The 13,169-nt window shown below is 38.1% G+C and overlaps 1 protein-coding gene across 1 annotated transcript in view; it reads left to right on the top strand.

Moving 5' to 3' along the window:
* Raph1 (Ras association (RalGDS/AF-6) and pleckstrin homology domains 1) overlaps positions 1-13,169 on the top strand; it is a 60,588-nt gene that overhangs the window by 36,249 nt on the left and 11,170 nt on the right. The window contains 5 exon segments of the mRNA XM_048808351.1: positions 4,531-4,629; positions 7,247-7,367; positions 9,427-9,569; positions 12,173-12,497; positions 12,500-13,168. Coding sequence (XP_048664308.1) covers positions 4,531-4,629; positions 7,247-7,367; positions 9,427-9,569; positions 12,173-12,497; positions 12,500-13,168 — 1,357 coding nt within the window.

The following is a 13,169-nucleotide window of genomic DNA, read 5'->3' as shown; positions in this document are numbered from 1 at the left end:
ACTCAACCTGAATTACAATCCTTTTACAGCTCATAAAATTCTTTGTCTATTTTTGTGCTAAGGGTTTTTCTTATGTTTATTTTTATAACAATGATTTGAATGTTCCAGATTGACATTGAGTAGTTTAAGCTAAATTTATATTTTCTCTTTACATATAAAAATATTTAGTGTGTTGAAATGGAAGAGCATGGTGGAAATAACATTAAAAGTAATTACCACCACTTTATTGTAGACCTCTAAATTGATAAACCTGTGATAGAAGCTCCATACACTCAATCACAAGTCTATTCTGAGTCCCCATGTTGTAAATACAGAAACTGAGGTTTAGAGAGATCCATTTGCCCACGGCCACACAATTATTAGGATTTAAAAACCTCTTGTTGTTGCTGTTGTTTTCTTTGTAAAGTCTATACTAATTTTGCCTATGTAAATACTTTTATTCTTGAGTATATAAGTTCTAACAAATGAAAAATGTTATAGCACAGGGTCTACACAAATGCAAATTTATTCAGACTGTATGACTTGAGTCTCAGTGCTCCAATGAAAGGCTCCTAGGATATGAGAAATCCACACACACTAGTAAAGGCTTTAAAACACATTTTGGTAATTTTTTTAAAAAAAATAATGATAGAAAATACTTATTCATGAAATTTGACAATGTAGAAACAAATAGGACACATGTTGATGTATCTGAAAGATACACATTTGCTGGGACACGAGTATGCATGTATAATTAAATAAGTTTCCTAAAGGAAATCTGTTTTTTAAAAATTACATACCAGTTATTATCTGGCTCACCGTAGCCACATCTAAAATTTCATCCCTAAAGAAATAAAGTAGGGCTGGGGCTTTGGCTCAGTGATAGAGTGCTTATATAACACATGTGAGGCACTGTATTTGATCCTCAGCACCACATAAAAAATAAATAAATAAAGGGCTGGGGCTGGGGCTCAGCGGTAGAGTGCTTGCCTAACATGTGTGAGGCACCGGGTTTGATCCTCAGCACCACATAAATAAAGATATAAAATAAATAAATAAAGTCATTGTGTTCATTTACAAGGAAAGGGGGAAAGAAAAGAACAAAAGAAATAAAGCAGCCAAGTACAGTGGCACACACCTATAATCTCAGTGGCTTGGGAGACTGAGGCAGGAGGATCGTGAGTTCAAAAGCCAGCCTGAGCAATGGCAAGGCACTAAGCAACTCACTGAGACCCTATCTCTAAATAAAGTACAAAAATAGGGCTGGGGATGTGGCTCCGTGGTTGAGTGCTCCTGAGTTCAAGCCCTGATACCAAAAAACAAAAAGAAAGAAAGAAGGCAAAGTAATTTATTTCAGTATGGTAGAAAGGAAAGAGTAGTTTCTCATTTAGAGGTGAAATGTGAGCGTGAATTCCTCAAATACTGTTAGAAATAAAGAAGCTATGTATAGTATGGAAATGATAGGGTAAAGTGTTATATAGTTTCCCACCTCTTTTTGGTACCCGGGGGTGCTTAGCCACTGATCCACATCCAGCTATTTTTATTTTTTATCTTGAGACAGGGTCTTGCTAAGTTGCTGAGGCTGGCTTCCCACTTTGATTCTCTTGCCTCAGTCTCCTGAGTTGCTGGGATTACAGGCATATGCCATGATTCCCAGCATAGTCTTATTTTTTTTAACGTATATGCCAGTTGAATGGATTTTCAAGACTGTATGTATGAGTTCCAAAGTAATAGGAGTATACATTGTCATTTTTCTTTGGTTCTTGGACTGTAGTGTTAAATATCACTTTTAGTTAGAGTTATAGGAATTATCCATCAACATTTTTATATGAACAGAGAATATAATCTTATAGCATAATAGTAATTCAGAATTTATTAAATGTTTTATTTTCAAAAGTTTTTGTTTCATCAGTGAATGAAAACTTTACAAATGAACACCATTTTTTAGAAAATGAAATGATGACCTTTCTTTGTTACTGCTATTCAGCTGGAAGCGATTTCTTTGGGGTCTTTAAGAATCTAAATATTGACTTTTGGGTTTTAGCAATGATTTTCTCCTCTATATTTGCTCTTAGCTTTTGTTTGAATTTAAAAGTGGCAGAATAATATTGTAGGGGAATAGGAATTGGAAGGCTTTATCCCTAATAATGCAATAGTGTGACAAATAGAGCCTGGGCACTAGAATGAGATGGATTGGGTTCAAATTCCACTTCTTTCACCTTGGAAGCAACTTTAAGTGCTATCCTTAACCCTCTGTGCCTTATCTTTCTTCTGGGAACATGATATAATGTTATTAAGATAGTTTTCCTAAGGATTGAATGAGCTTATTAAACTATGTGAAGTATTTCACATAATTTCTGATACATAGTAAGTGCGCAATAGATACCACATTTAATAAAAACAAGAATATATTAGTGGAACAGGCAACTTCTTGAGGTATTACTGGAGAGAGTGGATAACTAAGGACAGCTATGAATGCCTTTTTATGTGGGAAGGTGACGTTTTGAGATTCTAAAATGAATTTTAAACTAGCAGGTAATCTGATGCTTTACTTAGAAATAAATAGTTAAATAATTATACCATACTACTCTTCAGGATATTCATAAATTCCCAGGTTAGAGATAAGGTGAGAAGGGTAGAGATTAATTTCTCTTCGATTTTACCTAATGTTAATTTTTTTAAAAGGAAACTCTTTATATAGAGAATGAATGGAATCACATAGTTGAGTGAATACCATGCAACCCATGGATATTCATAGTTGTAAATCACCAGAGAAGGGGAATGAAGGTAAATGCTGAGAGCCAGCCTGTAGTAGCTGGTTCAGTTCTCTGAATCACACTTGATAGGCAGCACCTACAAGAAGCAGAATAGTCTCTTGTAGCCCTACTGCTTGGCAACACTAAGAAAAATGTTTTTCATTCAACTTATTTTCTATTCTGCACATGCTATGATTCTTAGTGTCAAGGACCTTTCTATTTTGCTCATCACTGTATCTAAAAAAAATGTAGTTGTCATCTGGCAAATAGTTACTGCTTAATAAATATTTTTTGAATGATTAAATTAAGTAAAATTCCCCTTCCTCCTTTTATAGAAAAATAGCGACTTCTCTATCTCTTCTTCTTTGCTCTTTCAAGATTGCTATGGCAGTTTATTAGAATATGATTTAGTGTGGAAAAGGAACTTTTCCAAGAAGGGACCTACAAAGTCAGGGAAGAAAATAATAGATATTGTTTTATTACCTTTAGTATTATTTAGGGTTTATTATTTAAAACTTTGATGTAGTCTTCAACAAAGTTGGTTGGGTAGTAAATGCTAATGATAGGAGCTGAGTTCTACAAAGCATTTACATAGAGTAAGTGGATTTTGCATTGATTTCTGACACTGTCGATCACATTGATTAATCTTTAACAATGCAAATTTATAAGTTGTATTGGTGACCATCTATTCCGGTAGCGTGAGAACATACTCAAATTGCTTATTTTATCATTGGTTTCCACATCAAATAAATGTGGTTGGGAGTTTTGGAAAAACTAAATAAATAGTTTTAAACTTCCTTAGGTAACATATAGCCTTTCCCACGCCCTCCCCCCCCCCCCACCCCCAAGAATGTCTAAAAACAGCAGTAGTAATCATACATTAAATCCACCCCCAGTGTGATTTAGGGCTTTTCTTCCTAAGAAACTAGTGGTAGAGGCGCAGTGGAGTTAAAATAGTTAATGTCAGTTAATGACATGTGCATGCTATAGCCAAGGTCAAGTCATTCATGTCCCCCATCCATGCCTCAACTGACAAGTAGAAAGGGTTGTGGAAACTGATGATGCCACTGAGAAGCTGTTCATTCTGCTGGAGGGGCACACTGCATTCTTGCAGTCTTGTAGAGGGAGGAGTCTACAAAGCAGTGCTCTTTTATCTCCACCTCAGCCACAGGTATGGTCAAGTGTTATGCTGTATGCATTATGTATCAGGTCCACATATTCACCTCCAGAGAAGCATTGGAAGCTGGAAGCCTTATTAAAGATCTCTCCTTTGGATTCTTCTGAAGCCATGATATCAGTGTGTTCAAAGTGAAATCAAACATTCTCTTCCCTTTTCTTAGTCTTAAGATCAAGAATCCTGTTCACTTAATCTTGATGGTTTACCTCCATGGACTTTGTTTCTTTGAAATGTAGAAAAAAATAATTGGAAATTTCCTATGATGTGAAGGTTTACTTTAACTTGGGCATCTTGATCTAAATTTTCACACAAGTTTCAGCTTGTAACAATACATAAGGGCTATTTATTTGTCCCTGTGGCCACATGAGAAGTATATTCTCATGGCCTATAATAGGATAAGTTTTAGCTTTGCTAGATTTTGGTTTCCTTCAGTTCTTTTCTTTTTTAGTTGTAGATGGACACAATATCTTTATTTATTTATTTTTATGTAGTGTTGAGGATCGAATCTAGTGCCTCATACATGCAAGGCATGTGCTCTACCACTGAGTTACAATCCCAGCCTGGTTTTCTTGAGTTCTGTAAAAGACTTTGTTGTATTTTTTTCCTTCAATCTTGCAGCACCCACAAATCCAGAAGAAATCTCAGTACATCAAATACCTTTGTTGTGATGATGTGAGGACTCTACACCAGTGGGTCAACGGGATCCGCATTGCAAAGGTATATTTCCTTTTGGTTTGATGATGGAATAATGAAGCATTTCATGATGTGCTTTTTATTGTCATGACAGTTATTCTGATTGTTTCATGTTGATTTTGCCAGCATCTAGTTTCCTCAGGTCTAAAGTTTGATGCTTTAAGTGTTGCCTTTTAACTTGGTTATTGGGATGAACTTTTAGCAGTTGACATCCATGAAATAATACTGCTGATGGTAAAAGCTTAGGTAGCATCAAAGTGACTTGTTTTGGCTTTGGAGAACATATTATACGATTCTTATGCAAGCAGAGTTTAGCAAACTGAATTAAGTAATGATCATTTACTATCCAGATATGGAGCACATTTCTGAATAGTGCTGAGGATCTGACCCTAGATCAAGAACTTGGAGGGCTGGGGATGTGGCTCAAGCGGTAGCACGCTCGCCTGGCGTGCGTGCGGCCCGGGTTCGATCCTCAGCACCACATACAAACAAAGATGTTGTGTCCGCCGAAAACTAAAAAATAAAAATATTAAAAATTCTCTCTCTCTCTCTCTCTCTCTCTCCTCTCTCACTCTTTCTTTAAAAAAAAAAAAAAAGAACTTGGGAACATTCATGATAAAGGAAACTGGGAATAAAAAGAACTTAATATCATAAAGTCTACAGCAAGCCTAAAACCAACATCATAGTCAGTGGGGAAAACTGAAAGCATTTTCTTTAAAATCCAGAACAAGACAAGGGTGTTCATTCTCACCACTCCTATTCAATATAATACTAGAAATTTAGCCAGTGCAAGTGGGCAAGAAAAGGAAATAAAAGGGATAAGAATAAGAAAGCAAGAAGTCCAATTACCACTGTTTGCAAATTATATCATCCTACACTTGGAAGATCCAGAAAGCTCCACCAGAGACTGCTAAAGCTAATAAACATATTTAGCAAAGTAGCAGGTTATAAAATCAACATAAACCAAAAATGAACTTGCTAAAAAGAAATCAGGAAAACAGTCCCATTTACATTAGCCTAAAAAAAGATGAAATACCTAGGAATAAATCTAACCAATCAGGTGAAATACCTCTACCTACTATAGAATATTGAAGAAATAAATTGAAAAAGACACAAGAAGACGGAAATGCTTCCCATATTCATGGATAGGCAGAATTAATATTGCTTAAATGACCATTTTACCAAAAACAATATTCAGATTCCATGCAATCCCCATTAAATACCACTGACATTCTTCACAGAACTAGAAAAGACAGTCCTAAAAGTCATTTGGAAAAACAAATGACCAAGGAATAGCCAAAAACAATTCTAAGCCAAAAAAGCAATGCTATAAGCATCACAATACCTGTCTTCAAATTATACTACAGAGCTATAATAACAAAAACTGCATGGTATTGGATAAAAACAGACACATAAACCAGTGGAACAGAATAGAAGACACAAAGACAAACCCATACAGATATAGTAAAAAACATATATTGGAGGGTGGGGAAGGTGCATGTAGGCAGGAAAGATGGTAGAATGAGATGGGCATCGTTACCCTAGGTACATGTATGACTGCATATATGGTGTGATGCTACATTGTGTAAAACCACTGAAATGAAAAGTTGTGCTGTATCTGTGTACAATGAATCAAAATGCATTCTGCTGTCATATATACCTAATTAAATAAATTTTAAAAAACATACTTTGGAGAAAAGACTGCCTTTTAAACAATGGTGCTGGGAAAACTGGATATCCATATGTAGAAAGAGGATACTAGATCCTTATCTTCATTTTGCACAAAAATCAAACAAATGGATCAGAGACCTAGAAATTAAACCAGAAACTGTGACCTCTAAAGCTCGTTAGAATAATAATGAGTTAATTAATGGCATCAAATTAAAAAGCTTTTGTGAAGAGAGAATGGGAGAAAACCTTTGCTAGCTACTCTTCTGACAATATCAAAAATATATAAAGAACTCAAAAAACTTAACCTTCAAACCAAATAATCCAATTAATAAATGGGCAGTTGAACTAAACAGACATTTCTCAAAAGAAGAAATACAAATGACCAACAAATATATGAAAAAAATATTCAATACTGGGGAATAATACTGTCCCAATTATATTGTTATATGAATCTCACTATTATGTACAATTATGCACCAATAAATGTGGAATAAAATAATTGGGGGTGAAAAAATATTTATATCTATAGTAAACATAACCTGTATCCACTGTTGATATCTTGCTGGCCTTCTACAAATGAGAAAAAATAAGAATAAGTTATTATTTGCTAATATTAAGACAATGGAAGCTGGATGTGGTAGCACACACCTGTAATCCCAGCATCTCGGGAGGCTGAGACAGGAGGATCCCAAGTTCAAAGCCAGCCTCAGCAAAATCGAGATGCTAAGCAATTAAGTGAGACCCTGTCTCTAAATAAAATACAAAATAGGGCTGAGGATGAGGCTCAATAGTCAAGTTCCCCTGAGTTCAATCTCTGGTACTCAAAAAAAAAAAAAAGAAAAAGACTATGGAGTATTTTATATATTAAAACAAACTATGAATCAATAAAATGTGCTTCCCTTTCCTCCCTCATCCTGTTATTCCTTGCCTCATAAAATTCAGATGTCATAATTTACTGTCTTCTGTTTAGTATGGGAAGCAGCTCTACATGAACTATCAAGAAGCTTTGAAGAGGACTGAATCAGCTTATGATTGGACTTCCTTATCCAGTTCCAGCATTAAATCAGGATCCAGTTCTTCTAGCATCCCAGGTAGTTCAGAATGCCTGAAGGCACTATCTTTACTACTAGTATGAAGTCTTTATATTGAAACTGATAGTAGACCTGGTAACTTGAACTTTATTCTTAAAAACCAGAGCCACTCCTAATTTCCAAATTATAATCCATAGAAACTTTTTTTTTTTAATGTACAGGGGGCAATATCACAGACTACTTCACAAATGTATTTGAAATGGACAGTCAGTATATAGATTTCTAAAGCCAAGAGTTTTATTATTTATGTTTATGAAAGTTTATTCAAAACTTACATGCTACTGAAATGTATGCAGTAAAGTTGCTTTGAGGAGTCTTTACTCAGAATTCATGAGGAAGCTGTCTTCCTTCCACACAAGTTTTCTTCCATTTCAGTGGAATGGAAACACCTGGAACTAGTTCTGAATTATAGTTAAGGAAACCATTTAAGTCATCAAACTTACCAGGACTTTCATAGGACATCAGTGATCCTCAAAGGGGGCTTTCAGACTCCCACATTCTTGAAGCAAGTATGCTGTGTTCCATCTTAAGATAATGCTACTGCCCTTTCAGATGTTCCCAGAATGATGTTCATGTCACCTAAAGGCAGATTTTTTCATTGTTCATTGATTTTAAAACTGTATGACTTGATTTCATCTTTAAATAACTAAAAACAAATTTAGAATGTGTTTTTACACAGGTTGTTGTGTCTATGTATGTATGTATGTACATATCCTACATAGACAGAACTAGGATAGGTACATACATAGTGTCTACTGAGAGAACCTAGAAGCAGTGGAGACCTCAGTAATAAAGAGAATACCCAAAACCTAGACCTTGTTTTCAAATACCATCACTGATAAAAAATGGAACCAGGGCTTTTGGACAAACAGTCAATCCTAGGGTTATATCAGAGCATATACAAGGTGAAGCTAGAGCATCTTGTAAGGCCTGAAAGTAAAAAGAACTCAAACATGATGAGAGTATGTCAGAGAGGCTCAGGAGCCAACCTGAAACTCCAGTAGCCAAAGCTGAAACAATTTGAACAGTATAATATGCAATGTAGTATAGGATATAACCCAAATTACAGAACAAATAAATATTCATGAGTCCATACTAATATAAATAATTTATTGAATAAATAAACAAGGAAGAACAGGCTAGAGGGAGCCTCACATTCAGGGATGATAAATAAGGCTAAACAAGTGTATTTTTTAAATCATACTGCTTATAGTTGTACCTTATGGATAGCATCTTATTTTATTTTTCACTTTTTATTGGTGGGTAGCATTTTCTGGGGGTGGGGAGGGTACCAGGGATTGAACTCAGGGGACTACTGAGCCACATCCCAGCCCTATTTTATAGTTCTTATTTAGCAACATGGTCTAATTGATTTGCTTAGTGCCTCACTTTCACTGAGGGTAACTTCATCCAGAGGAGTTTGGGTTTTAGGGATTGAACCCAGGGGCATTTTGCCACTGAGTCACATTTTCAGCCCTTTAAAATTTTATTTTGAAAGAGGATCTTGCTGAGTTGCCTAGGGTCTTGCCCGGTTGTTGAGCCTGATTATTCAGCCCAGATATCAGTTAGAGACACACTGTTTTCACAGCCGGTTCCCACTAGGCTGTGTTCCTCACTCCCAGACCTGGAGGCCAGGCCCCAGCATGGCTGCTTCCCATTAGAACCAGTACCTCTAGTATTGTTCATTACTAGCAAAAAGGAAGTGATTATCAAATATAGGTCGGAATTCATAGGTTGTAACTCCACGATGGCCTGAAAATGATGGAGTGTTTGGGAGTTACTTGTTTGGGAGTTGATTTCATGCAAGACAGAGTGTTAGGATAACCCGTAATGTTATATGACTCTTATTACCTGTCTCCCGTGGTGGACTATTTAAAAAGCATTGAGATTTCCTATTAACCATAGGATAAGGAAAATTTTCTAATGGGAAATACTGTGTTTATAATGAATGAGTGAAATTTTTATTGTTCTACATAGCAATTGACTTTGGATAAAAGATCTAAATGTAAATATTCATGCTTCAGAATACTGACTGGTTTAATTTTACTTCTTAAAACAGAGTCTCAGTCAAATCACTCTAATCAGTCTGATAGTGGAGTTTCTGATACTCAGCCAGCTGGACACGTTCGTTCCCAGAGCATAGTGAGCTCCATCTTCTCTGAAGCCTGGAAACGAGGTACTCAGTTGGAAGAATCCAGCAAGGTAACACATGAGTTTTAATTTACAAAAAAAAAAATATATGGTATACTATGGGTTTAAATTATGATCTTAATTCATTTATTAGGAATATTATTTGGCACTATTTCAGTCTTTTTTCTTAGATATCCAGTCTTCATTGTAAGGGGAGAAACCATTTCAGAAAACCTGTGATTTACTTTTCCTTGGAAATTGGGTCTAATAACCTAAAATCTGAAAACAAGGGGAAAAAATTTGGCAGTTTATTAATTCCTTTATTAGTGACTCAAAATTATAAAATAAAGCAATTTCCTCCTTTCTACCTTTAACCAATTGAATGGAGCAAGACCATGCAGTAAAGAGTAGATGCTTACAGTTATTTCTTTATTCATTATTTATTTTATCCAGGCTCATTTATCTTTCCTTTTCTTTTATGGCCTTTGGCATTTCTGTGGGCATTGATGAATTTTCTCAAATTGTGCTTTACATGGGAGACTAAATTCAAATCAATCAGTCTCCTTTTAAAATTTTGTATTCCTGAACTTTGCATGCTAGATGTTTCAGTGACACTGAAGAAGGAGTATAATTATTGCAAGTCTCTAATACTTATAAAAATAGTGAGGTTCTTGAGCTCAGTTGAAAGACACTATAGTCCTCCATCAAGTAGCCTCTGTAGACAAGGACATGTGTGGCTGGAGTTGCAGTTTCAGTATGAAGAATGTGCTCCAATTTTGAAGGACATGGCATCCGTGACTGGACTACTTCATTTTTACCCAGTAATCATTTTTATTTTTTATTGTTTGGGTCTGAGTCACTTACATAAGTACATTCACAAATAAGAATTAAACAAACATTTAAATTTATTCTTTATTAGAACAAATTTGTTCCTGAATTTGCATATGTTGTCCAGTGTGGTGGTGAAGCATTTTCCTTCAGAAATGCATATTTGAGAATTGGTTCTAATGACCTAAATTCTCAAAACACTTGACAGTTTAACTCCCTTATCAGACACTTTTAAGTAATCATCTCCCCCTTCCCCCCTTAATAATTTGGATACTCTAAACACATACTAGGAAGCTGGTTTACATAATTAAGATGTCAGCAGAAAAATCCCTTGCCTTACCCAATAATTAGTGGTAAGATCCATGTGCATTTTAAGTTATAACTACCTAATTGTTTCATTTATGACCAAAGAAACCAGAGGTTCAAGTGCTCTGTAATTACAAAGTCCATCATTGCACAGTAGAGCTTCAGAAAGAGATGACCCTGCTGTGCAGTAGTTTCAGTTTGTTTTGAGTCTTGATGCTTCTCTGAGTTTCTTCTCCTGTTACCTCAATCTCAGGTGCCACATGAGAAGGCCAGCACAGCTAAGGTCTGCGACCCCTGAAGCAGCCAAGACAGGGTCAAGTTAAGGTCAGGGGCTATTCTCTGGAAGCACATTAACCTGAGTGTCTCCTATAACCAGATCTTACAAACTAATGCTTTCATTTTGATGTATAATTTTTAAAGAAACATGTGAGTGTTCTGATTGGCATTAGAACTCAGCCCTATAATGAGCCTTCTAGTCCACTAACCTTACCCATTCTTGATGCCAGTTAGATGTCATTCATAATTGAAAACAAAGGATTTATTCCTTTTCATCAGCTTGTTCAGAGAGCCTAAAGGATGTACCCAAAGTTATTACACCAAGGGTCCTTCCTTTCCTCTTTTCAAAAGTATTTGAACCAGTCATGTGTGATTATCTCCATGAAATAACTGACCCAGTACAGGCATTTCAGCAATGCCAAGAGCCACCCAGGTGACCTGATTGATAGGTTATTGGTAGTTTCTAGCTCCTGTTTCTTGATTCATTTCTTTCACTCTAGCATTCCCAAGTTCCCTCTCATTATCTTTGTGATATTTTTATGATCTTTTGTTTTAATGTTTACAAAGCATTTCTTTATGTATTTTCCAGTAAAACAAATGTAAAGAATGCCCCCCTTTACCTGCATTGCTGGACTTCTGTGCATGTTGGATGCAAGTGTCTCACATGCACACAAGTGTGTGTGGAGCGCATTCCTTCCTGTGTGACTGTGCACGCCTGCTGAGCATTCTCATACTCTCACGGGTCAGCTTACTAGCATCAGAAAGCCATCCTCATTCCTCTGGAGGCCCTCCATCAGCATCCCCAGCCCAGTTATGGCATCTGCTTGATGTGGGTGCAGTCATGGACTGAAAGGTGAATTTGAGCCATCACAACCCCTTGCCAGGGTCAGGGAGGAGCCAGTGCAGAGAGGCTTCCCAGACAGTTCCCACTGAGGGCAGGGTGTGTGCAAGTCACACAGCCAAGGTCTGAAATCACACATCCTGTCACCTGCCAAGTGGCTTTTGCAGCAGGAAATCTTTCCTAGACTGGAAGCTCTAGCTGTTTGAAGAATACTTCTGGGGGAAACAGATTTTCTCTGTCCTTGCTGCCAGGGTGTCAGATTTTAGTCTTCCTGACATTGTCCATATAATCACCAACTGCTGCATCCTTTTCATGCATGTCCCAGATTCCTTGCTTTTTAGGTTTACACAATCAAAGCTTACCTCTGTAACTGTTGTGTTTGTTGTTTTTCTCTCTCCCACCTCCCTTTTTATACTCCTTTTAGGCCAGAATGGAATCTGTGAATCGGCCTTACACTTCACTTATGCCCCCTTTATCCCCACAAACCAAAATAGTCACTCCCTACACTGCTTCACAGCCTTCACCTCCTCTGCCTCCTCCCCCTCCTCCACCCCCTCNGTCTGCCCCATCTGCAGGCTCCTCTGCCACAATGTTTGTCAAGTACAGCACAATCACCAGGCTGCAGAATGCAGCTCAGCATTCAGGGCCCCTGTTTAAGCCCCCACTGCCCCCCGTGGTGCAGTCTCTGCCCTTAGCCTCACAGTCAGTCAAGCCTCAGATCCTGGTGCCCCCGAGTGGAGTTGTTCCACCACCCCGCCCCCTCCTCCACCCCCGACCCCTGGTTCAGCTATGGCCCAGCTAAAGCCAGCACCATGTGCCCCATCCCTTCCACAGTTCAACCCCCCTCCTCCTCCACTGAAGATTCATCAAGTTCAACATGTTACTCAGGTGGCTCCTCCCACACCCCCACCAGCTCCTCCCATCACTGCAGTCCTGCCTCCTCAAGCGCCCCCTAAGCCCATCGTGACCATCCCCGCACCAGCCAGCACCAAGACTGTGCCCCCAGTTATGACACAAGCTGCACCACCTACCCCTGCTCCTCCAATTCCTCCAGCAAAAAAGCAGGCAGTGTTCCCTATTTCTCACGTTCTGCCCTCTGTGTCTGCTCCCATCCCAGCTCCAACTCCAGCTCCAGTCCCCCCACCCACACTGCCCAAGCAGCAGAGCTTCTGTGCAAAGCCCCCTCCCCCACCACTGTCTCCAGTGCCCTCCATGGTGAAGCAGATGGCCAGCCAGTTCCCACCCCCTCCAACACCTCCCCCTGTGGAATCTCAGCCCTTAAAGCCTATTCCAGCAAACCTCACTCCACAGTCCCCTCCTGCTGTGAAAGCAAAACCCAAGTGGCAGCCCAGCTCCATCCCTGCTCCTTCTCCTGATTTTCCTCCTCCCCCTCCTGAAAGCAGCCTGGTGTTTCCTCCACC

The sequence above is a fragment of the Marmota marmota genome, unplaced genomic scaffold, assembly GCF_001458135.2.
Source record: "Marmota marmota marmota unplaced genomic scaffold, marMar, whole genome shotgun sequence".
Lineage (NCBI taxonomy): Eukaryota > Metazoa > Chordata > Mammalia > Rodentia > Sciuridae > Marmota > Marmota marmota.
This window is presented reverse-complemented; position numbering and strand designations above follow the sequence as displayed.